This window comes from Pseudorca crassidens, chromosome 14 (genome assembly GCF_039906515.1).
Source record: "Pseudorca crassidens isolate mPseCra1 chromosome 14, mPseCra1.hap1, whole genome shotgun sequence".
Taxonomy (NCBI): domain Eukaryota; kingdom Metazoa; phylum Chordata; class Mammalia; order Artiodactyla; family Delphinidae; genus Pseudorca; species Pseudorca crassidens.
The window spans coordinates 72,697,450-72,722,178 of NC_090309.1; the positions used below are offsets into that span (position 1 = coordinate 72,697,450).

A 24,729-nucleotide genomic window follows, 5' to 3' on the forward strand; every position below is an offset into this window, starting at 1 on the left:
TCATGCTGGAGCCGGCTGAGTCAGAAGCAACTTGTGGGTGGTTTGTGGCCAGGCTGGAGCAGTGAGGCAGGAGGACTTTCTAGGTTTATGTGTCTGCCCCACGAGACAAGCATTGCAGGGCTCGGCCCTGGCATGTGCCAGGTGAAGGGTGGTAACAAAACCGAACTCTGGTCCAAAATTCAGCGAAGGACGGGCATCACGATGAACCAAGACACGGTCCCTGAGATGCTCCCGCGGGGTAACAGGCACATGCAGTGCCTACGCGATGTGGCAGCTGCTTCAGGGCAGGTGTATGTACAGGGGCTGTAATGCCCTCCATGGTCTGTGGTACGCCTCCTTCCAAGGGTTGCGTGTACTTCCAGTAGACATCGCTACATGTCATGCTTCTCTTCCTGTGATTTTATTCTCTTCAATAAAGGTGATTCATTAAATACGGCATTAATCATTTTTGTACTTGTTTTAGATTTTTTTCATATAAATAAACTCATATCCAGAAACAAATTCTTTGTCAGAGCATGTGTTATGATTCTGTGGTTCAGAGAACGTGTCCACCCAAGGGAGAGCTGCGTTCTGCTGGGGCAGCGGGGCGGCTCTGAAGTCCCCTGAGGGTAAAGTTGACTCGGCCCTCAGGGGTGGCCCAGCTCTGCCAGTCAGAAAGCGGGTGAAGACCATCCCTGCCGGGGGACCAGCGTGGCACAACCCTGGAAGTGTGGCTGCCCTGCGGGTGGGACACTGGGGAGGGCTCTGGGGTCCAGCCCTGGCTTTACAGGCTGTGTCTGTGCCCACAGGAGGGAGAGGAGCAGGAGGAGGCTCGTGGCAAGGAGGAGCGGCAGGAGCCCAGCACAACTGCCCGGAAGGTGGGGCGGCCCGGGAGGAAGCGCAAGCACCCTCCGGTGAGTGAGGTGGCGTACCCCCAGCCCAGGTGCGCGCGCAGGCGCACACACGCATACGCACACACGCTAACAGCACGCACGCGCATGTGCGCACATGCACACAACGCTAACATGCACGCGCACATACGCACGCACGCGCACATGCACACTGTAAATGCCAGTGATGTGTCCCGCAGGGATCTGGGCACGCCAAGGCTGGGGCATGGAGTGTACCCCTCCAGCTGTAGAGCCCAATTCCATTCCCCATTCACGGGATCCCCAAAACCACCCCCAAACTTTCCTATTTTCTGCATCGAACTGGAGGCCCCTAGAGGCCAGGGGACTTGCGCTGTGGGTCTTCTGGGACTTGAATCAGGCCCCTGACTCTCAGCTTCTTTCTGGAAGGGCAGCAAGAGAGTGGGACTTGTTTTTCCCTAGCCTGCCTGCATGGGCCCCTCCCTCCCCATCCAGACACTCACCTTGGGCCTCAGCCCCACCTGGAGAACTTGGAGGAAGGGAACTGAGGTCTGGAAGTCCGATCAAAGCGAGTAGGGAAGAGATGCAGGCTGTTAAGAGAGGAGGAGGGCTGGGCGCTGTGTAAGTCCAGTGGAAGTGTAGACCCCGGGCTTCCGGGTGCCATTGCCTCTGAATCGGGGTGGGGGGGACTCTGGGGTTGCCCAAGATGAGGCGTGCTCCGGAGGGCAAGGCCCGTGGGCGGCAGGAACGTGCCTTCCTTATGCCTTAAACTCAGAGGCAGAACAATAGTTATCTGCCAGCTGCAGCCACAGCTGGTTCCTTTCTTTTCGTCCCTTCCAGCTGAGAACGGGGAACTTGGAGCAAGAAGGTAAAGAGGAGCCAGGATCCCCGCATTTGTAACTCAGCCCTTCAAGGAAATGTTCTCAGCAGGGCAGGATTTTCCTCCTTGGGGCAGAGAGCAGGGTGAACGCGGCTGCAGTGAAAGGGGCGGCGGAGGGAGGGAGGGCGGGCGGCACCAGCTGGAGGTGAGGGGGGTTCTTGGAGTCGGGAGCTCTGGGAATCTGCAGGGCACTGAAGTGCACCACTGCCACTTCTGCTTGGAGATTTGGAGGGGAGGGGGGAAGAAGCTAAGTCATTTAACTGGTAAGTAATTTTAAACACTTTAATATTAAAGCAGACATGGATATTTTATGGCCTGGAATGAAAAATTCACATGCAGTTGAAAGATAAAACGGGACTTCAAAGGAATTTTCAGCTTGCAGCGGACTCCAGGCCGCACTCCTAGATTCCCCGGGGGTCCCTCCACTCTCCTCCCCGCCCTCACAGGGCACCTGGCGGGAGAAGGTGGAGGGGCACGGTGCAGGCTGAGTCAGAGCCCACCTGTCATTCCGAATCTGAGCTGCACGTGCGCTCGAGATCTGCAGAGCAAACCCCGCCTTTCCCTGGCTCGGGTGCTGGGGATGGGAGCCACCACCTGTAGCAAATGGGACCTGGCAGCCCTTGGACTCACACTTGTGAGTCCCTGGAACCAAAGGGAGGGCACGTCACTGAGAGCTGGGGTGGGGCCCCAGGATCAGAGGGTGCAGGGAAATCAGGGGTAAGTGTGGAAGTGCGTCCAGAGGTGGACAATGAGAGGGAAGAGGGGCACGGCCCAGTGGGTCATACACCCCGGGCCTGGAACAGTGCCCAGCATGGAGGGAAAAGCACTGTCTTTAAAATCCAGCAGAACTGGGTTTAAATCCCAGCTCCACCACAGACCACCTGTGTGACATTGAACAAGTCACTGCCTGAAGCTTGGGTTCCCGTTCTGAAAAATAGAGATGATAAAAATGCATTCCTCCTAGACCCCTGTGAGAATTAAATGGGTTAAAACACCAAAGAGCCAGTGGTCAGCAAAGGTCGGTCCTGCCCTTACCCGAGACAGAAGCAGCAGCCCTGGATTTACTGCTTCCCAGCTGTGTGACCTTAGCAAGTTACTGAACCTCTCTGAACTTTTGCTTCCTCATTGGTAAAATACGGCTACCGGTAATACCTGCCCTGTCCACCTCCAGGGGTGCTGTGCAAACAGCAAAGTGGGCTCCAAATGCACAGGGCCAGCAGCGTCATAAACCGGCATCCCCACCCCCGGAGGGGCCAGTGGGCCAGGGGTCTGCAAGGCCTTTCGGGTGGGAGCCTGGCGTCGGCCTCTCAGCAGCTCCAGTGGGCAGCGGTGCGCATCCCATGCAGGTCAGTGTGGATGTGGTCCAGTCCTAAGTGAGGCCCTGGGAAGGGAGAGAGTGCGTGGGGAGGCATGGGGCTGAGGCAGCTGTCGTGAAAGGGACGCCTTGCATGTAGAGGGGAACAGAGAACAGCCAGCAGGTCTTCCCCGGCAGCAGGCCCGTGGACCCCAAGGGAGCCCACGTGGGGGAAGTTCGTGCTGCAGCTCAGGGCCAGCCCACGGTCTCCTGGGCCTCGGGCCACCTGGTTCACTTGTGGAGCAGGTGCTGGCCCAGGCCTCCGCCCCTCCCCAGCCGAGGAGCACAGCAGGGAGGGCTTCTGGGGACCTGGCGCAGCTGTGGCCCTGGGAACAGATTGACCAGGGAGCTTTAAAGCAGCTGAGTGTGTGTCATCGAGCTAAGCCTGGAAACGGGGTGGGAGGGTGGGCTTGGCTCAAATCCTGGCAGGTGGAACAGAGGGAGCAGTGCTGGGAGTGCAAACATTTGTGCAAATGTTGCATATGCACTGCTGGACGGGGAGGGACGAGGTGCATCCAGTGGTGTCCTCACCATCCCCCGGCCTGAGGCTGTGAAATCGTCTCCAGAATTTCCCCCGAGGCCTGCCTGTCCCTGAGTGCCTTCCACTTTCCCCTGCTCCTGTGTCAGCCTCCTGGCTGCGCCCTCACCCAGATCAGGCCCCACCTGCCCCCAGCATCTCTCTAGAACCCCCGGCCCTCTCTTTTTCCGTGACAAGCACATTACACCTACCGAGCACCTGCCAAATAAATAAGACTTATTTCAACCTAGTGTGCCAGAGGGGAGGCCCCACGTAATTAACTAAACACGGCCCGGGGCACATCGCTTTCAAGAATCTCTAGGCGCTTTCTTCTCATGGGACGAGACCTGGAGCCCTCCATTTGCCTCCACCATGTGACCCCTCCTGCCTCTGCACTGCTGCTCAGCGGCCACCTCTTTTGCCAAGGAAACCCTGCCTCTTCGCTGCTCCCTGATCACCCCAAGCACGCTCGTCCCGCTGCCTCGTAAGCTGTTCTGCAGCCCTCCCTTCTCTCTACCTGCCCGGTATCGCAGCCCTCCCTTCTCTCTACCTGCCCGGTATCACAGCCCACCAAAGCCTGTCTTGCAAATGAAGCCCAGTGCAGCCATCGTGACCCACGCTGGCTCTCCCTTTTGAACTGACCGTGAAATTAAAATGAACACTAAGAAGTAAGACAAGATATCAGCCCACCAATCCCGGGCTTTGGTCCACACACCTGACTGCGAAGCACCAGTCTGCGAACTGTTTTGCTACCTGTCTGTACAGAACTTGAGAATCAGCATTTAGAAACCTTTATATCAATTTGATACTGTCGCCACATCCACAGTCATGATTTCGTGTTTTACAAAAGTACCATTTCCTGGTGGATTGGGAACTTAAAAAACCTAAACCAAAGCCTGGCTTTTCACACAGAAAAGCTGGTGGAGAGGCCTTGTCTCTTCCACCAGATCTGCCATTTAGAGGCACCCCCATTGCACTGTCTACCCACTCACTGAGGTCAGCGACCACGAAGAAAGGCTCAGAGTGGTGCAGCAGTCGGTTGCCAGCGAGGGCTTTCTGCACCGTGACCTCATCTGATGCCAGCGACAAACCTGTGTCGGGTAGGTGGAGGCCGCTGGCATTACCATCCCCACATTCAGATGAAGAGACTGAGGTTCAGAGAGGACGATCTGGACTTGGACTCCACACCTCCCGACTGCAGAGCCCACGGTGCTCATTCCCCCTTGCCACTACGGCCACACCATCTGGAAGATTGGGTATCCCACATTCGCTTTAAGATAACATATGAATGCAGGGCTGTTTGAAAAAGCGTGTAGACCTGGTCCAAAAAGCATCCAGAGAAAACAGAACTGAGCAGGGCAATTGACCCAAATACCAGGGAGTCTGCGGGTAAGTGGGGAAGGCTGCGGTGGTCTGAGGAGTGAGCAGTGGGCCCATTTCAACCGGGCGGCAGTGTTGGTCTGTGGCACTGGCCTCAGAGCCAGGACGCTCGCAGCGCAGCCGGAGCAGCAACAGGAAACAGGAAGCCGGCCTCAGGGCTGGGCGGAGCCTAGAAAGGGAGCTGGCACCTGGGTGCAGGGCCTGCTGGCTGGCCAGTACCCGCGACCAGAGGACGGGACAGCAGCCTGCAGGGCTGGTCTCTGCTGGCCAGAGAGTGTGGGCCTGTGTGTGGGTGTGAGCGTCGGCTGGGAGGAAGAGGCATCTTCCTGTTCACCGGCTCCGAGGACGTTGCCGAGTAACAAGTGAGGGTGTCCGAAGCTGGTTCCTGCCTGCTCACAGACCCAGCCTGCCCTGCGAGCGCCTTTGTCCTATGTGCTGGTTACCGCTGGGGCTCCAGGAGGGACAGTATCTGCCCTTGCCCGCCAGACCCTGGGGTGGGGGCCGGCCTTTCAGGGCTCCCCGCCCTGTTTACTAGGTATATGCACTTATTCATTGAAAATTTATATTCATCAACTTCCTCCAGGGTTATTTTTGCTCAGTGGGAGCACTCTGAGGTCACCTCTTGCTAAGAATAACCCAGAAAGGGGGGGAGGGGGAGGGGAGGAGGGGGAGAGGGGGCTGGGAGCAGGCACCGAGCTCAGCCAGACCCGCTGCCGCGTAGCTCACTCCTCGCTCCTCGCTGGAGGCTGGGCCTCCATCATAACGCCTGCGTGAGTGAGTTCCTGAGGGCCAAACGGCTCCACTTCAAAGCGAAAGACTTGTGCTGTAAGCTGTGTGAAGCAAGGGGACCGTTCCACTGCAGCTTAAGCCAGCCGAGTATCGTTTCCCTCAGTTATTGGGCCTTTGCAGTATCGGCTCATTTTCCCACCTAATATGACCGTTTGATTCTTAAGACAGAAATCAAATCCCCTCTTTGTGTCCGGGTTAGAAGGGCTCCTTCACTAACCCCTGGAACCTTGACTCGGTGACTTGGTGCCCCTTGTTTTTATGCACGAAACTTCCTGAAAGGGTATCTCCCATTCCTGGGCCCCGGCCCCTCACGGGGCATCCCTGCCTGTGAGCCTGCGTGGGCCCGCTGCTGCCCGTTGCCCTGTGTCGTCATGCTTTTGAAGGTGTGGGGAAAACAGGGCTGTCAGACATCTCGCGAGGTTAGAGACTTTCCTTGTAACTGTGCCATGCAGACTCCTCTGCTCATTCCCCCAGCTGATCATGTCAAACCAGCGCTCACAGAGCCATCCAGTACCCCAAGAGCCTGGCCCGTGGTCTGGACCTGAAGTGCCGAAGACATTGGCGGGAGGGGCTGGACTTGGGCCTTCGAAGGGAGGTGACGTGTGGCCGGGGAAAGTGGGAGGTTTCCCCACCTAGGACCTTCCTGAGCAGCGTATGCAGGGACGAGTGTGCGCGGGGACGGGCGTGCTTGGGGGAGGCCGGACCGTGCGCGGACTGGCTTGGCTGAGTGGACGAGGGTTTCGTTTACGAACACCTTTGATCTTGGGTGGAGAGGTAGTTTGCAGGCAGCCCGAGGGTTTATATTTTATCCTCTCAAAAATGTGCTGTGTTTATCTGGAGGATTTTTGAGACGGTGGGAGGTGTGAAGTGATGGGCGTCATGTTTTGGGAAGCTCACTCTGGCATCCGTGAGCATGATGGGTTGAGCACAAGAGAATGCAGGGAGATAGGATGGGGCACATTGGGGCCAAAAATTGCCCCCAGAGCCTGTTGGGGGGCGGCCGTGATGGGAGAGAACTGGCAGGGCCTGTAGTGCTGGGCTGCGGACCAGGGAGAGGGAGGAAGGTGCTGCCAGCCCCCAGGGCCAGTGGCAGTGGTATTGTCAGAGATGGAGCCTTCTGGAAGGGAGCAGGTTTGGCAGGGGCCCTTTCCAGAGGCTGATCTACTTATCTGGTCTTATCGGGGGAGCATCTGAGTGAAATCCCAGACTCTCCATTTTGTTTTTCCAAAAACCCCTGTTTATTTTCAGCCCTCCCCGGTCCCTTCCCCAGAGCCACATGTTCCAGGCCCTCTCCAGCAAGAGGGGTTCATTCCCTCCGGTCCCGAGCCCCGTGGGCTTCCTAGGACCCCGTGGGCGTCTCCGGAGCCCGAGCTGCACCTGCCCCACTCCCGCTGCTGCAGGGACCTTCCGCACACACATCTGGGCAGTTATTGACGTCGGCCTTCTTTCATCATCCTCACCTAGAGAATTTTGTGCGTTTCAGTCCTGCCACCTCAAGAAAGATATACAGAGATGGAAAAGCTCCAGGAAAGGGCAGCTACATCGATGAAGGGGAAGGCAGGGCAGCCAAGTGAGGACAGACAAGAGAGCTTACGGCTCTCCAATCTGGAGAGATGAAGCTGAGCGGGGCTGTGATTAAAGCTATGAAGTCACGCCGTAGGGTGGGGCAGGATGAGCATTGCCCCAGCGGGGGTGGGCGGGGGTGGGGAGACACACATCAGAAACTTTAGAAAGGTTCGTGAAGCATAGACAGGAAAGCACCATTTTCCATGCTGAGTTCCCTTCTCACCCAGCCTGTCACCCTAGGCCTGGACGTAGAGGTTGAGAACAGAAGAAAACTGCGAAAGAGGTTTACTTAAATACGACCTGGATCTTCTCTACATAATGGCTTTTTCAAGGGAGGCTCCAGCTCACCCTGAAATCCTTTGAGGTTGACTTCAAAGAGCACAGTCAGGCCCTCTTCCAGGTGGACAGGTGTCCCTGCTGGAAGTAGAACCCCGGATGGGCCGCCGCTCACCAGGCATGCTAGTTCTTGCATCCATTTGTCACAGCTAGCAGGGGCCCCGACTGAGTGACCTCTAAGACTTCGCCACACCCTGAAGTTCTCTCCTCAGTCCTGAGTCCCTCTTCTCTCTCCCTCTCTCTCTCTCTCTTTCTTAAACACACACACACACACACACACACACACACACACGCTGGAGAGATCTCTGGGGAGGAGGGTGGGAAGGAAGCTCCCAGCCTCAGTGGTGAGAGAAATGGTGGCACCTAGAAGTCATACCCAAGCTGGGGTCAGACTTGCCAGAGTTGGCCCTCTTTGGCCTCTGGTCCTTCTGTCCCTTGACCCCACTGGTGGCCCTTTTGGCCACTCCACTAGAGAAAAGGAAATTGGAAGGGTCAAGGTCCTGGTTCCAAAGTCTTGGGGTCCGACTCCATTCACCCCAGGAAGGCTGAGCAGGGAGGCATGTGGGCCTCTCTTGGGAGTGGGCGTGGGGGAACTCTCTGGCTTTCCCTGCCTCAAGGCCACTTCCGGCCGATCAGAGCAGAGGGCTGCCAGGGGAAGGGGCTGTAGGAAGGCCTGGGGCAGAGGAGACTGGGGAGCCCGGGCCCAGTGCCAACGCTTAGGGGACAGGGCTGCCCCACTTACGTGGACGGTTTGGCTGTTTCCTGAAACGAGAGTCAACTTGGGAAAATCCAGGGCGTTGGCGGCGAGCTGAAGGGTCTGCGAGGGACTGGAGTGAACGGAGGGTGCGAGTGGAGGGGGATTGTTGGCGTGTTTTTGTTGACATCACTCTGGGGCATCTGAGCACGTCTCTGCGGCTGGTGAGCGGGTTTCTCTGGGCCATGGTGAACCCCTTGTGTGTCTGTGCATGTGATTGCGTCTCTGTGTGTCTTTAATCAAGAGGCCATAGCTGGCCAGACGCCAGGGTCCCCGGCTGGCATAGAGCTGAGTGTTCCAAGTGCCTTAAAGGCACAATGGCGATGAGGGGGTAGGAGGGAGGGCAGGAAGGCTGAGGAGGGCGAGGTGAGGCCATCCCACATCTGCCAGCCTCTGGGCCTCCCCCCGCCGGAGCTCCCCTGGGGTCTGGGGGCAAAGACCCCTTTCAGCAGCAGCTCCTGGCACAGGAGGAGAGGGTGAGTCAGGTGCCCAGAACCAGGCCAGAACGTGGCTCCGACCTCCAGGGCCTTCCAGTGGTAGACACAGGGTCCCAGGTCTCCCCCCTCCACACCTGGGCCCAGGTAAGCCTGCGCCCGGGGCTGTGCTGGAGAGCTGACCCAGGGACCTGTCTCCCTTGTATCATTTCCCTCGCCTCTTAGCTTTCGTGTGCAGGTATCATACCTGTCAAACAGGCCTCAAAATCCCTTTCCTATTTGGAGCCCCGGCACTCTGCCCCACCTTGGGAGACAAGGCCTCCCTTCCTGAGGGAGGGTTGGAGTTCTGGGGTCTGGTCCAGACTTCCAGCAAAGGGGGAGGGGAAGGGGGCAGGGTGGGCAGCTGGGGGACTGGCTTTGGCCTGGACAGGTTCACTTCTGGCTTTGCCTCTGGCCTTTCCCTGTGGTGGCTGCTGCCTGGGAAACAGCTGCAGCCTTGCCCTGGCCCTGCTCAGGCACATCAAAGCCTCCTTTTCCCTCCTTGGATCCCTTGGGATTTGAGGTTGGGCTTTTCCTGAGACTCAACCCAGAGGGGGTGGCTAGCTTTCAAATGCCTCTCCTGTACCTGGGTCATTTTGGAAGCTTTACCACTTAGAAGGCGTGTGACCTGAGGCAGACCTTGGAGACCTTTTCCTTGGAAAAGTGAGAGTTAACACCAACCCATCAGGATAATTGGGATAATTAAGTCGATCGATTGTATAAGCATAGTTATGCCGAGTCCTCTGCTTAGCACTGGGGAGCTGTCAGTGGAGTGGTTGGAAGGAAGAGAAATAAAAAGTTAAATAAGGCAAAGCTCACAGTCTAGGAGGGAGACACACAGTAAACAAATAATTAGGTAACATGTGAGGAGTGCTCTAATGAGATAGGGTGTGAAAGTGCTTTGTAAACAAATGTGGTATGCGGTGGGCTAGGGGATGTGAGTGAATGCTGGGGTGAACTTAAGGGCCAGGCTCCACAGGGGCTTTGGGGGTGTTGGGGGCAAGGCTGAGGGTTCCAAAGACCAGGGCCTGGCACAAATACCACCCGGGGTGGTGTGTGTGAGAGACAGACAGACAGATTTTAAAATGTTCCTTAGAAGACAGAAAGTAGAATAGTGGTTGCCAGGGACTTGGGGGGTGGGGGGATGGGGAATTTTGTTTAATGGGTACAAGAGTTTCAGTTTGGGATGATGAAAAAGTTTTCAAGATGGACAGTGTTAATGGTTGTACAACAGTGTGAATGTACTTAATTTCATTGAATTGTACACTTGAGAATGGGTAAAATGGTGGGTTTTATGTTACATATATTTTACCAAAAATTTTTTTTGTTTTAAAAAAATGGTCCCTAGAAAAAGTCCCTGGTCCGCGCCCCCGTCCTCAGCCCAGGGCTTTTCAACAACAGCACCATCCACGTTTGGGGCTGCGTAATTTTTGTGGTGAGGGCTGTCCCCTCCCCACCAGAAGCCATTGTCTGTCCCCCCAACCCACAGTGAGGTGACCCAAAGCGTCTCAGACACATTGCCAGATGTCCTCTGCGGGGAACCACTGCCTTCACTGCTTGGGATGAGCTGCTCGCAGGAGGGGCCCGAGGAGCGGGTGGGCAACAGAGAAGCAGGAGGCATTTCCCTGGGGTGGAGGGGTCTTGCCTGGAAGGAAGGCAAAGATCGGCAAACTCTGAGGGGCCCCGGGAGGTGGGCCCTGGGCGGGGTTAGGCGCACGGTGGGAACAGACTCTGCGTGATCCGTTGTGTCCACCACCCCAGGGAGGAGAAGTGAGGGGACCCGTGGCTGCCATTCCCATTCTGCCTCCACTCCCGCCCTCTTCCCGTACCCCACAGGTGAGAAGAAGGGGAGTGCAAATTGTCACCTCTAGCTGCTGGCGGTGCCTTCTGCAGGGACCAGGGGCTTCTGCTGCTACCCCTCCCCGCCATGGGAACAACGAGTGTCTCAGGGTGTGCCGTGTCTCCTTTCAAGGCAACTGTAAAGAATAAAAGCAAACAGAAACAGGATTTTTAACAGTTACGCTTGACATGAACAAAGTTGAAACTCCCTCTAGACGTGTGAACTGGATGCTCTCGCTCGTAACCTGGTCTTTGGCATTAAGGTATCAATCATGACTACTGAACACCTGCCAGGTGCCCTGCTCCGCGCCCAGTCTAACGTAATAAAGCGAGTCCCTGCCTCTAGGAGGCGACAAGCTAGTGGGGGGTGGGGGGAAAGGAGGGCCCAGGCCTGGCTGGGGTGGCCACTCCTAGTGGCTTCCAGGTCTGCTCTTCTCACCTGAGATGCCCTTTTAGGGAGCACCCGGCTCCTCCCTGGAGATTTAGAGTTGCGTCAGTCCATTTGCCTGTGGACCTCCTTCCTTCCTCTCAGTGGTTTCTTCTGGGTGGATTTGACCTGCCCAGTTACCCTGAACTCCAGAGAGAGGGCCAGTGAGGGGCCACTACTGGCCGTGTGTGTGTGGGGTTCTTGATGGGTAAGATGGATCAAGGGTTGACCGTGGCAAGAGTCGGCAGCTCCCCTAAGCCCAGAGCTTTGGTCAACTCAGGGTCATCCACGACCAGAGAGGGCGGGCAATGGGGGATGGGCTGGTCGGGAGGAAAGGAGGGAGAGGACTCGTGAGATTGGGGTGGATTTCAGCCCGCTGAGCTACCCCCGGGGCTGGAGCTGTGCAGGGTGCTCCCCTACCCCTCATCCGCCCACCTCGGGAAGGATGGCGTGTCTCATGCTGCAGACGGGTCCTCCAGGGCAGGCCTGGGAGGGGTGCCCAATCCGGGTGGGTTGGGACCCTGGGGCTGGGTTGAGTCTCGGAGCAGGTACTCCTGGGTCTCTATGCTATGGAGCTGGCAGTCAACAGGAAGTGAGTCCCAGGGTGAGAGGAGGCCGTGTGGTCCCCGGGCAGGAAGTGAGTGACAGCGGAGTTGTCTGAGCAGTTTGTGGGGCTGGGAGCCTGCCTCGACTTGAGGTGTCTGGGGAAGCAAGTGGCTAGAGGAAAGGAGGACCACGGCCATGGTAAGAGATTGGCGCTGGCCCAAACTTCTCAGCCTGCGTTGGCCAGCGGGATCCCCTACCCACCTCCCTGGGAGCGCCGCGTCTGGGGCTCTGTGGCGCTGGCACAGCCGGGCCTGAGGGTAGCAGTGGGGGCCCAGGCGTGCCTGGCTCTCTGGGTTGCCTGGGCCACCCGACTCTCTCCCACACAGGAGCCTCGAGCAATGAGAGGATTTATCCAGGGAGGGGAATTCTAGGCCAGGGAGCCTGCTAGCTTGAGCAGGGAGGTGGGAAAGACCTTCTGAGTCCTGAACAGGGTGTGTGGGTCCTGACACCTGGGGATGGCAGCTGAAGAGAGAGACAGGGCCTGGCTGCTCCCCTGGCCATCCTGCCTTTGGCCTCCTGGCTCTGCCGGCTTCGGCCCCAAGTGCCCAACCCTAGTGGAGGACTTCTCCCTTCCGCCAGAGGCCACAGGCCTCGTCTTCCTCTTGCTGCGGCCCCCCACCCCTGCTGCTGAGGCGCGCACACGTTTGTAGCTTTCTGCGGGAGGTTTTCTTCCTGGAAGCAGGCCTGCCCCCAGCTGTCCCACACAGCCCTCCACACGGCCAGGAGAGCAGCCCGGCAAGGCCGCGCGTTCCCTCTGCTCGCCCTCAGCTGCTCCATGTAGGGACTCGTCCAGGGAGGATGCTGGTTTTTATTTTTGTTATTTTTTAACAAGGCCCACGTCCCTATTCGCCACCTCGGGGGTTTCCTCACCATACAGCAGTGGGCTCAGAGTTGAGATCGTAGATCCTCGGAGCAGAAGCAGCCTTGGAGGCTGCCGGGCCTTGCAGGGAGGGCCTGGGGAAACCAGTGCTCTCTCAGGCTTTGGGGGGTGCTTCAGGGATACAACTCTCTGGAGGGAATTTGGCAGGATCTACTCACACGTGGATGGGCAGGCCCTCTCCCCCCGGCCAGTCCACTTCTGGGACTCTGGCCTACAGAAATCCACAGGTGCGCAGAGCGGTTAAGTGCAAGGGGTTCACTGCAGGAGAAAGCAAACCAGCCCAAAGGCCCACCATTAGGAGATGGTTTGAATAAATTAAGGAGCATCCGTTCGATAGAATGCTGAGCAGCTGAGACAGAATGAGCCCGATCCACACGCACTGGTATGGAGAGATGCCCGCGGTGCTTGCTAAGTGAAAAAGCAAGTTGCAGAACGATAAGTCGTATGATCCCTTCTTAGGGGAAAAAAAAACCTGGATCTGGATGTGTGTATAAATGCATGTGTATAAACATGTAACTTACACATGATTGTAGATGCAGAGGAGAAAAGTCGAGAAAAGCTACTTGCCAAACTGTTAACAAGCAATTTAAAAAAATCTTAAATTTATTTATTTAGTTTTTGGCTGCACTGGGTCTTCGTTGCTGCGCGCAGGCTTTCTCAAGTTGCGGCGAGCGGGGGCTACTCTTCGTTGCGGTGCGCGGGCTTCTCAGTGCAGTGGCTTCTCTTGTTGCCGAGCACAGGCTCTAGAGCGCGCGGGCTTCAGTAGTTGCGGCACGCAGGCTCAGTAGTTGCGGCACGCAGGCTCCAGAGCGCAGGCTCAGTAGTTGTGGCGCACGGGCTTAGTTGCTCCGCGGCATGTGGGATCCTCCCGGACCAGGGCTCGAACCCGTGTCCCCTGCATTGGCAGGCGGATTCTTAACCACTGCGCCACCAGGGAAGTCCCAAACTGTTAATAACGGCTCACCTGTGGGGAGTGATTTTGGAGGCACAGAAGTGAAATAGGAGCTTTAACCTTTTAATACTACTCACTTTTGTGTGGTTTGTGTTTTTATAATATGTGTGTCTGACTTTTATAAACAGAAAAAAAACTTGAAAAGAAGGAAACCCTCCATTGGTCTAGCCTAGTCATCTCACCTTACAGGTGGGGAAGCTGAGGCGCCCTCTTGAGCGGCGCCTTCCTGAGGTGTTTGCTGAGCTGGTGCCGCTCCCGCCCTTCTCCAGGCGGTTGATCTGCAGGGGAGCCGATGGGCAGGGCTGCTGGGGGCGGCCTGGTGCCCACGGATGTGGCAGAGCGCCAAGTATAGGGGACTCTTGTCTCTCCTGCCCCAAGAGGACACCTCGTTCCTTCTGCTATGTCCTGGCCTACCTGCCCCCAGAGGGCCAAGGACCAAGTGCTGGCCACGCTCTGTCCTCACAAAGTGTGTGGCCTCAAGCTAATCACAAAATTCTCTGAGAGCCTCCCCAGGGAGGCCGAGCGGCTCTGAGGGGTAACGGGGTGAGGAGCTTTTGCCCACCATGCAGTGACACTTCTGAAGGACGGTTCCGACAACTCTCAGTGTGATTCTTGTAGCAAGCTCAGTTCTGAGACTCTTGGGAACAAAGCAAGACACTTCCTCTTGGGGGGGACGTGGCGCCGCGTGCCAGGGAGGGTTGCTGCAGAGACTGCGGTTGCTGGCTGGGGCCTTGGCTCTCCTGGGGTCTGAGCGCCCAGGGAAGGCTGTGGGCAAACGCTGAGGGAGGGACCTGTGCTAGGCTTTGGGGCCCAGAGGAGGCCCTCTTTCACCCTCACACTCCACCTGGCCAGGCAGCAGCTCGAGAGACCAAGAGGACAGCCAGGGGGGCTCTGGCACAGAAGTCAGATCAGCCCGGGGTTACTAGAATCTTCTGAGGAGGGGTCCTGGTTTGAAGTAGGGATAGTGTGAGGAGCATCTGTTTTCGGTAGAGGCCACAGAGAAGACTTGGGCACCCTCTGTCACCTCAGTGAGTGGGGATGGCCTGGCTGGGGCGCAGCTGGCAGTGGGACCAGGCTGTTAAACCTGCTCGGTTTCTTCTCCCGTTTTCTTAACTGGAGTCCACAGACCTCTTGACTTCAGGGGGTCAGGCCTGTGAACCCCTTGAATCTGAGAGAACAACTGTGAGTGTATTTGACTCCATAAACATTTATGTGCACACAGTTTTCTAGACAGCGGGTGTATAATTTTCACCGGAATCTCAGATGGGTCAGTGATGCAAAAGGGGCTAAAACCACTGGTCTAATTCTCCCCTCACGTTTATCTTTCCAGGTGGAAAGCAGTGACACGCCAAAGGACCCCGCTGTGACCTCCAAGTCCCCGTCCATGGCCCAAGACTCAGGCCCCTCAGAGCTGTTACCCAACGGGGACTTGGAGAAGCGGAGTGAGCCCCAGCCAGAGGAGGGGAGCCCCGCTGGGGGGCAGAAGGGCGGGGCCCCAGCAGAGGGAGAGGGTGCAGCTGAGACCCCGCCCGAAGCCTCCAGAGCCGTGGAGAATGGCTGCTGCACCCCCAAGGATGGCCGGGGAGCCCCTGCAGAAGAGGGTAAGTCCTGGGCAAAAGCAGGGCAGCCTCTGCTGGGCTGGCTGGGGTCCCCCTGAGGGTTAGAACCTCGGGGCTTAGTGGGTCCCAGGAGGCCTGGGCTGGGCACGGTAGCGGAAGGTCTGCTTGCCAAAGCTGTGCCCTGCAGGCTGCATACAGCCTGCACACATTTTTGATTTGGCCCGTGTAGTATTTTAAACATTAAAAAAAAATGAGTTGCCAATATTTAAGAATCAAGAAATTTCACATAAAAATCTGGAGTTTTGGCTTCTCATGGAAAAAAACAGCTAGATCTGGCAAGAGTGAGTTTACAGAATGCCATTGGTTGCCGGACTGGGGTGATGGCTGTCTCCCCATAGGCTGGTCGTGTGCCTCGCTTTCCCTCAGCCTTTGCCTGGCCTGCTTACTCTTCCGCGAGACCTGCGGCTCTTTGGGGTCCACACGTTGGTAGCCCCTGGCCTGGGCGCTCGAGGGCAGCAGATGTCCTTGTGGATATTAAAAGCCCAGCTAGCTTTTCCCGGTGCAGATGTCCTGAGCCCACCATAGTTGAGTGGACTGGACTGAAGTTTGGTGGTGACAGATTGGGGGAGGGGATGAGCAGGGGGGAGTTGGGTGTGCGCTGCCCAGCCCAGGCCTCTTCCTCTGAGGACTTTGTGGCCTAGCCCTGGAGTCCTGGAAAGTTGCCCACTTTTCTCTTTAAGGTTAAGCCAGCGATTTCGGGGCCAACAGAGCTGTAAACATGTTAGTAATGAGGACAACTAGCATTTGTACAGGGCTTCACAGTTTACGAAGCACTTTCTCATACATTATCACATTTGATCCTCCCAGGGCCCTGCCAGGTTGTTTTGCATATGTGCATTTTAATTTCAAAAAGCCTTCCTTCCTAAGTGTACATGATGGAATGAATCAATCGATTAATTGGCATAACTTAATTTTGCATGCATTCAAACCTATATTCGTGCAAGGTAGAGAGCATCTCCGGAAAAGAGATTCCCAAATTTATTTTAAAATATCTTTCATTCGTCTATTATTCAACTAATATTTATGACGCTCCCACCATGTGCAAAGCGCTTTCTGAGGTACTCACTCTGCATTTGTTGTTTTATTTACTCTTCCAAACAATCTTCTTCAAGAGGGATTACTATCCTCATCTTAAGGTGGAAAAAAATTGAGCCTTAACGAGATGAAGTGACTTGGTCAGGGACTCCAATCCTGTCAGTGGCAGATGCAGAATTCGTTCCATCTTGGTCTCTAGCTTCCGAGTCGGTGTGCCCTTCCCAGATCCCCCGCTGTTCTGGAGTGGGGCTTGGAGTGGGGGATGGTCCTGAACTCTGCACCTCCGGGGGTGTGTCCTGACTCGTGGTGGGAGTGGCCAAGGGGCCAGAGTGGAGTGAAACTGGAGGAGAGGGAGAAAACGCCATCCTCCCCTTACAACGGCCACATGTGCAAGAGCAGAACCGGGGAACCCATCGGCCCTGCCCACCAAGTAGGCAGCTTCTGGGACCCCACCATGGCTTGCACCCAGCCGCCACCCAGGGCCAGGGCAGCCCTTGCTGCCTGGTGGGATGGAACCAGCACTCCAAGGCTGCTCTTAACCCGTGAGAGTTTGCTTTCGGTTTGGGATTTCCCCGGCTCTGTTCGTTCTCAGGAGCAACTCCTTCGGTCAGTGAACAGGGGTTTATTAAACACCCATTTGGTGTGTGCCGGGATCTGGGGAAACCATCGCGAGCAAAAACCTGGTTCTTGTCCTGGAGGACCTCCCAGTCCACTGGAGAGATAGATGTTAATGAGAAATGCACACTTACCGGTGGGTGATTATACACGGAGATAAGTTCTCTAAGGGAAAATAAACATGGTTTTCTGAGGAGCTGTAACAGAGGAACGCCAGCCAGCCTGGGCTGTTACACCTAAGCTGAAGGATGAGCTGGGGTTCACCAGGGAAGGCGAAGGGCCGGGAGGGGGTGAGAACAAGTGGGAGGGAGCATGGTATCCAGGGACCTGACAGAAACCTACAAGTCTGGAATGGGGGGAGGAAGGGAGAGGGGTGTGCGACAGCAGACAGGACCAGCGCGGCTTCAAGGCTGCCCTCTCAGGGGCTGACGTGATCCGCTTTGCATTTTGAAAAGATCCCTTTGCCATCTGGATCCTGGAATGGAACAGAGGGGCTGGGAAGCAGGACGAGCGATTAGGAGGCTGCTGCAGGCGCCCAGGGGAGGAGGGTGGGTCTGGGGAGCTGTGGATGCGTGCCAGGGACACAAGGGGGAAGGGGAGAGATGGTTCAAGGGTTACTCCTGGGTTTGGGACTTTCACATATTGAGCGGATCCTTCTCAGAATCTTGGTGCAAAGTGCACTGGGCAAAAACATCCCACGTGTCCTTGATCTTCAAAATTTGGCCCTGGAGCAGTCCTGTGTGGCCCCAGCTATTCAGGTAGTGGGGATGCTGGCAGGGATCAGAGCTGGGGTCCCTAAAGGTCACTGTGAATCGCCTCGTTGCTGAGACTGGTGAGCTGTTACCTAGAGGGGTGGGCATTGGCCTACTGGAGGCTCGGCCGCTGGTCCAGCAGTCAGCCACACAGAACACATAGGCAGCTACTTGGTTCCAAGGAGGAAGGAGACTGAGGCCCCAGGGTGGAAGTGAATTGGCCATGGTCTCCTTTCGGTTCCCCTCATTCCAGGTCTCTTTTCAGGGGCCCCATCCGTCTGTCCTGGAAGCACTCTCATTAGTTCCTACACAGGAAAAATGGAGGGCTTTAAGGCAGTCTTGGCCTGGGCACCCTCCCAGGAGCCCCAGATCTTGATAGTACAACCAGGAGAAAGGAAGAGCAGAGGAGATGATGAGTAATAAAGGACGAGAGACACCTGGACAGGCAGGTGGTGGCCCTGGAACTGCTCCTGCACTCTTAGCACTGAGGCCGTCATGATGATAGTAGTAACGATGGTAATGTGGCTTTCTTTTTTATTTTATTTTATCTTATTTATTTTATTTTTTCTGAATATTAACTATGTGTTGAGTGTTCTATGTCCTTACTACTCAAAGTGGTCCATGGACAGCAGCGTCTCCTGGCATGACCTGGGATGTTAGAAATGTAGGATCTCAGGCCCCACCCTAGACCCACTGAATCAGAATCTGCATTTGAAAGAGATCCTCATGATTTCAATGCATATTAAACTTTGCTGTTTATGTGATTCTCTTATTTAATCCTTGCTAGCATCTGAGGAAGACTTTTTTACCCCCCATTTTTCAGGTGGGGAGACTGAGGGTTCAGACAGGTTAAGTAACTTACCCGAGATTATACGACCAGTAAAGGACCAGCACCAGAGTAGGGTCAGTACAAAGCTCCTCTCTGCTTAGACAGAACACGCAGCATTGGGCTAGTGGCTGCCCTCTGAGGCCAGCCTGGCCTCAGCCCTGTCATTGAGATTTGGCTTCACTTTAAAGGGAATTTGGGGGTGGCCCCTGGCAGAGTGTAGCCTCAGACCAACAGGTAAGTGTTAGAAGCACCCTGGCCTCTCCTGCCCCCAGGACATGAGATGCCCCAGGGTCATGTCCAAGCCTGCCAGGGCCACCCTGGAAGGCACACAGCCACCTGGCCCAGCCTGTGACCCTGGATCTGGGCCAGGAGCAGATGGACTGCAGAGGGAGTGTCGAGAGAGCTGCTGACCCCCCTTGACTCAGGACAAGTGCTGCATTCTAAGGCCGCCCAGTTGGTTGTTTTGCTGGGACGGGCTGGAAAGTGTGTGTGTGTGTGTGTGAGAGAGAGAGAGAGAGAGAGAGAGAGAGAGAGATATCACTCAAGTGGGCATGCGCAGAGTATGTCAGGGAGAAAATTCCAGAAAGAAGCCAGTTGGAAACCACATGAGGAAAAATTCTGTTTCGGGGAGCATGGGGGCTGGGGAATGAGGAAGGGGGGGGCATCAGGGTGGTGCTGTGTGAAATAAGCTAGCCGGCTTGGGAGTCAGGAGCTCTGAAATCTGATCTCAGCTCTGGCAGTACGTCTCTGCTCCTGGGGCCTCAGTTTCCCCTTCGAAGGGCTGGACAAGTACCCCATCATCTCTACAATTCCTTCAGCCCCGACTTTCTTTCATTCTAATGAATAGATGATTCCCCGTAAACCACATGCCACGGAGGGTCCCCGAAGGAAGGTCCCAGGGGGCAGCAGGCTGCCTCCTGATCCAAGGGTGGGCGCCCCCTTCTGGCAGCCCAAAGCCTCACTAGGGCAGAACGCGGAGGATCTGAGAGGAGGGGCGACCCCCGGGAAGGAGGGAGGCCCGGAGCGGGCAAGAGGGGAAGCCCGGCTCCAGGATGCCCGAGAAAAAGTTGGGGAGCTGGCTGTGGTGAGACAAGAGGGCCTAAAGGAAGCTCGAGGAGGAGACAGAGAAAGTCCGGTGAGACGTAAAGGCCTGCTGTGTACACAGCCTTGGCGAGTACACGTGACCCCCACTTCCTCCCGCCCCTGGGGGCAGCTGGCACCGCGGAGTCCACACCTCCCACTCGCCCGCAGGTGCTGGCCCTGCCCTCCCCGTCCCCAGGCTCCAGGTCGCCAAAGCCCAGAGCAGAGCCCCGGGTCTTCCCCAGTGAGAGAGGGGGAAAGAAACATCCTCTTCGGGGACCGAGGATTCAGAGACCTTCAGTGCTGTAGCTGGTTTCCGCCTCAGAGCCAGGAGATGCAGGAGGGGCTGTTTTTTCCGTTTTGGGCTCTTTGTCTCCCCTTCACACCCCCCTCCCCGCCCCCCCAAGCGACCATGAGCCAGCCTTAGTGACCTTCCTGCTTTGGGCCCGAGCTCAGTACTCTTGGCTCCAGACAAAGGAGTTCTGGGGCCCAGGTGAGAGGAGGCTCACCTCCCACTCTCCTCACCCCCCAGCCCAGCCCCATCCTCCAGCAGGAAGCTCAGAGGCATAATTAACCCAGCCTACAGCCAGGCCAGGACTGCAGACTCCGGGATGTGATGGCCCGGGAAGGGCGTTTGAGAGGTGACGACCCTGAGCTGGGTGGGGTAGGAGAGTGGGTAGGTACCAGGGTAGGAGCGCAGGGACATTCTGTGCCCCCCGCCCCGGACCCTTAACGACGGTACTGCTGGGGCTTCAGCCTCCAGGGGAGCCTTCCCTTCCAGGAACTGGAATCAGGGCCCATTGAGGAACCGCAGGGAAGAGGAGCAGGGAAACGCTGCCTTCCGGAAGCATTAGAAGGGTTATGTACCTTGATTCAGTGAAGAAAAGGCCTGGAAAGCTTACAGAGGTCACATGGAGACAGTTGGAATCCCAGGCTTCTAGAATAAAGGCTGAACTCAGGGACCTAAGAATGGGTGGAGAATGGGGGACCGAAACAGATATTCATGGCAGAAACGCAATATTGAGAACTTCAGGAGCACCTTAGAAACCATTTCCGGCATCTTTATTTTCCAGATGAGGAAACTGAGTCTCAGAGAGACGAAGTTGTTTCAGCAGAGTCTTGCTGCTGTCTCCCTGTGCCCTCCCCCTCCCCCTAGAGCATCTTTGCTGCACCCCACACATACAAGCCAGTGCTCCCTTCCAGGGCCAGGGAGAGCTGTGCAGTCTGGCCCCTCCTCTGGGCAGGGAGCTGTGTCGCAACTGGGAGCAGGCAAGGGGGCTATTTCCGGATCCCTTCTGTGTGCCTGAGGCACTCGATGGGCCAGAAGCCACAGTGCTGGCTTTTCTGTTGTTCCTGCGGATTTGGGCCTCCAGCCCTGCCCCAGTCCTTTTTCTGCCCTGGCTGTGCTCTGAGTCCTGGGGCCAGCATGACGCCTGGCACACAGTAGGCCATCAGGTTTGACACAGGAATGACTAAACGGTTGGAGAAGCCCTATCCCCGTGGCAGGGACCCCAGGCACAAGGTGAGGCCTCCGAGCCACTCCTGTAACTCTGCCGACAGTCCCTTTGTTCTTCCCTCTCCACAGGCAAAGAACAGAAGGAGACCAACATCGAATCCATGAAAATGGAGGCAAGTGTTTTCCTCAACCCCCAGGGGCTCTGTGGATCCTGATTCTAGGAGAAGAGAGCCACCGCTCTGACCGACTGTGGCGAGTGTGTGTGAGGGGCCCAAGGTGGCCCCTGGCCCCTTCTTTACATGTCCCTCTGTGAGGAGCAGAGGAAGTGGGTGTGGAGGTTGGAAGGCCCCCAGCGAGGCAGCCAGCTGGTCCCCCTTCAAGACCAAGCACCTCCCCTCCCAGTTTATGTCCTGCCCCACATCCCTCACTTCTCCAGCCCAGACAGGGGCTTGGCCCGCACTCGCAGGGCTGGCATCTCTGGCCAGGAGTCAGAGCTCTGTGTTCTGCTCGAGGTGAGTGCCTCCTTGGTTTCCCCTCCAGGAGGAAAAAACCCTGCAGCGGGGCTGTCCGTGCTCACCTTAATGCCAGTCTGTCTCTGTCATCTCTGTCCTAGGGCTCCCGGGGCCGGCTGCGGGGTGGCCTGGGCTGGGAGTCCAGCCTCCGCCAGCGGCCCATGCCGCGGCTCACCTTCCAGGCGGGGGACCCCTACTACATCAGCAAGCGCAAGCGGGACGAGTGGCTGGCACGCTGGAAAAGGGAGGTGAGGTGCCTTCTGGCCTGGGCCCCAGCCCGTCCCACGGAACTGGGAAACCGGAAGTTAGCTTCAGCCACTGTCTGCAGCTGTTGTCAGGCCCTGGCTGAGCCTCAGTTTCCCCTTCAGGTTAACCTCTCGCACTTACAGGGCACTGCTGGATCCCTAGGCAGTGGCTGGGTCCTTTGTTCTTTCAACAAATGTTATTGGACATTTACCGTGTAACCAGGCAGTGTCCTGGGCTTTGCGCATATAGAATTCCTGCCCTCTTGGAGCTGACATTCTGATGGGGAAGATGGACAGGAAACAAGTAAACAAGGGGTTGAAATAGAGGTTAACAGAGGCCTGCTTTAGGTGGGGTGGTCAGGACAGGCTTCTTGGAGGAGGTGGCATGTAAGTTCAGGCCTAAAGGAACAGAAGAGCTGGCTCTGTGAGTTGTGGGGTGGGGGAGAACATTCTAGGCAGAGGAAATAGCACAAGCGAGGCCCTGACTTGTTTGGCTACGTGAAAGACCGATACTCCCAGAGTGAACCGAGCAGGGGAGAAAGTGGGGTCCGATGAAACTGGGCGGTAAGCAGGGTCCAGTCATACAGGGCCTTGAGGTCCCGGCCGAAAGCTGTTTTTTTGTTTGTTTTATAAATTTATTTATTTATTTTTGGCTGCGTTGCTGCACGGGCTTTCTCTAGTTGCGGCGAGCGGGGGCTGCTCTTTGCTGCGGTGCCCGGGCTCCTTCTCATTGTGGTGACTTCTCTTGTTGCGGAGCACGCAGGCTCAGTAGTTGTGGCTCGCGGGCTCTAGAGCGCAGGCTCAGTAGTTATGGTGCATGGGCTTAGTTGCTCCGCGGCATGTGGGATCTTCCCGGACCAGGACTCGAACCCGTGTCCCCTGCATTGGCAGGTGGATTCTTAACCACTGCGCCGCCACCGGGGAAGCTGCCCCGAAAGCTGGTTTAACGCTGTGTCCTGGGAAGCCATTGAAGGTTTCTATGCAGGGGAGTGATTTGATGTGGATTAAAGGAGCAGCAATGGAGACGGATAGGGACAGATCCGGAGATTCAGAGATAGAAACAGCAGGGCTTGCTGATGGATGGCCGGGGTGGGGGAGGGGAGGGAATGGAAGCACGACTCCCAGGGGTTTGGCCTGAACGCCTGGGTGATGGGTGTGCTACTTCCTTAGGTGGGGAAGACTAGGGGAGGAACGAGTTTGGGACGGGAGGGAATCAAGGGTTTAGCCTGAGATGCTGAGGTGCCTGGAGCCTGGAGCCTAGGGGGGTCCAGGCTGCAAATCAAAGATGAGACGGCGTCAGGAGCAGAACCTGGCGTTTAAGTCCACGAACACTGATGAGCTCATGTAGGAAACAGGAGGAGAAAGCAGAGACAGTGTCTCTGGATTCTGTGCACAGAAACCCGACACTTAGAGCCACGTGGAGAGGGGGACTGAGAAGGGGCCTGGGAGGAAGAAGAGGGAGGAAGAGCCGTGTCTCAGAAAGGAGAAGGTTTTCCAGAGGCAGTGGCCGCCCAGCCCTGCGGAGGCTGAGTTGAGACAGGCTGTTTGCACCTGCCGATCTGGAGGTAGCTGGTGACTTTTAGAGAGGCTTCTGTGCGGGTTGGGAGGGAGAAAGCCAGCCCAGGGAGGGCTTCAGTAGCGAGGGGAGGTGATGCCGTGGAGACCAAGGGGCGAACCCAGTTTACGAAGCACCATTGTGGGGCTGCTCTCCTGTATGTCTGGTTAGTAGAGAGAAGCCCGTTGACCTACCGGCACCAGGAAGGGAAGGGAAACGCGAACTGCCACCACGTGGGGCCTTTCACCTTCACTCTCACTTGTCTTTACCCCAGGCCTGCAAAGGATGGTGTTATGCCGTTTGCATTGTGTGAGAACTTGCTCTAGAGAAAGTTCAGTACAGGATGGGGTGGCTACTTGATTGTTTCCAGTTCCTTTGGGATCCAGGAAGGCAGAAATTTCTCTCCTGGAGGAGCCTGGAAAAGGGACAGCCTGTCCAAGGTCTGGGAGAAGAGAGGCTTGACTCTGAGCATTAAGCGTGGTCTTTGGGATGGAAATTCATTCAGGACCTGGGGCTATTCCCCTGTGGCCTGTGGGAGGGGCTTTGCTTTTTAACCCCTTGTTATGAGTGGCCTGTATTTCTGCTCTCCCTTAGCCCTAGGGCCAGAGGCTAGATATAAAGACTTCTTTTTTTTTCTTTAACATTTATTTGTTTATTTGGCTGCACCGGGACCTCGTTGGTGCGTGTGCGGGATCTTTTAGTTGCGGCACGTGGGCTCTAGTTCCCTGACCAGGCATGGAACCCGGGCCCCCTGCACTGGGAGCGCAGAGTGTTAACCACTGGACCACCAGGGAAGTCCCTAGATATAAAGACTTTTACGCTTGAAAAGCTTCTAGAAATTTGGTGATCCTCAAACTGTGCTCCCTTGAAGAAGCAGTATGGAGGCCTGCTCTCAGCTGCAATAAAAAAGGCAGGTCTTTTCTCAACTCACAGGGAAAAGTAAGATAATAGATACATTTTCTCAATTTTAAAATTTCCACTAAAATTTAAAAAGACTTTTTTTAAAATTATGAACCTGTTCTGACATAGACAGAAATAGAGAGACTAGTATAATGAACCCCCATGTACCTATCACCAAAGTGCAACAACCATTAAAAGCTTTTCTAGAAAAAAAGAAACCTTTGGCATCTGCTTCCCCCAACTGATAAAGGTCATCAATGAGCGTGAACAGAAAAACTTTAAAGTTGATTTAATTTACAATATTTCAGGGATGCGTGACTTGAGATGTAGAGACTTGCACCCAGAATATATTTTCTGCTAGTAACGTTCCTTGTTCATATGATACAACTCAAGATTTCCACGACTTCCGGTACAATCGCTAGAACCCTGGAGCCCATTGTTTCAGACTAGGGGCTGGGGCTGCAGAGTTACGAGCTGGCCACAAGCTTACTCAGGGCACAGGGAAGGGGCTGGAATGGGATTGAGTTCAG

The 24,729-nt window shown here is 56.0% G+C and overlaps 1 protein-coding gene across 1 annotated transcript in view; it reads left to right on the plus strand.

The window, feature by feature from the left end:
• The window catches only part of DNMT3A (DNA methyltransferase 3 alpha), a 98,310-nt gene that overhangs the window by 39,364 nt on the left and 34,217 nt on the right, over positions 1-24,729 (plus strand). The window contains exons 3-6 of the mRNA XM_067703533.1: positions 789-893; positions 14,932-15,202; positions 21,117-21,160; positions 21,601-21,747. Coding sequence (XP_067559634.1) covers positions 789-893; positions 14,932-15,202; positions 21,117-21,160; positions 21,601-21,747 — 567 coding nt within the window. The remainder of the gene's footprint in view (positions 1-788; positions 894-14,931; positions 15,203-21,116; positions 21,161-21,600; positions 21,748-24,729) is intronic.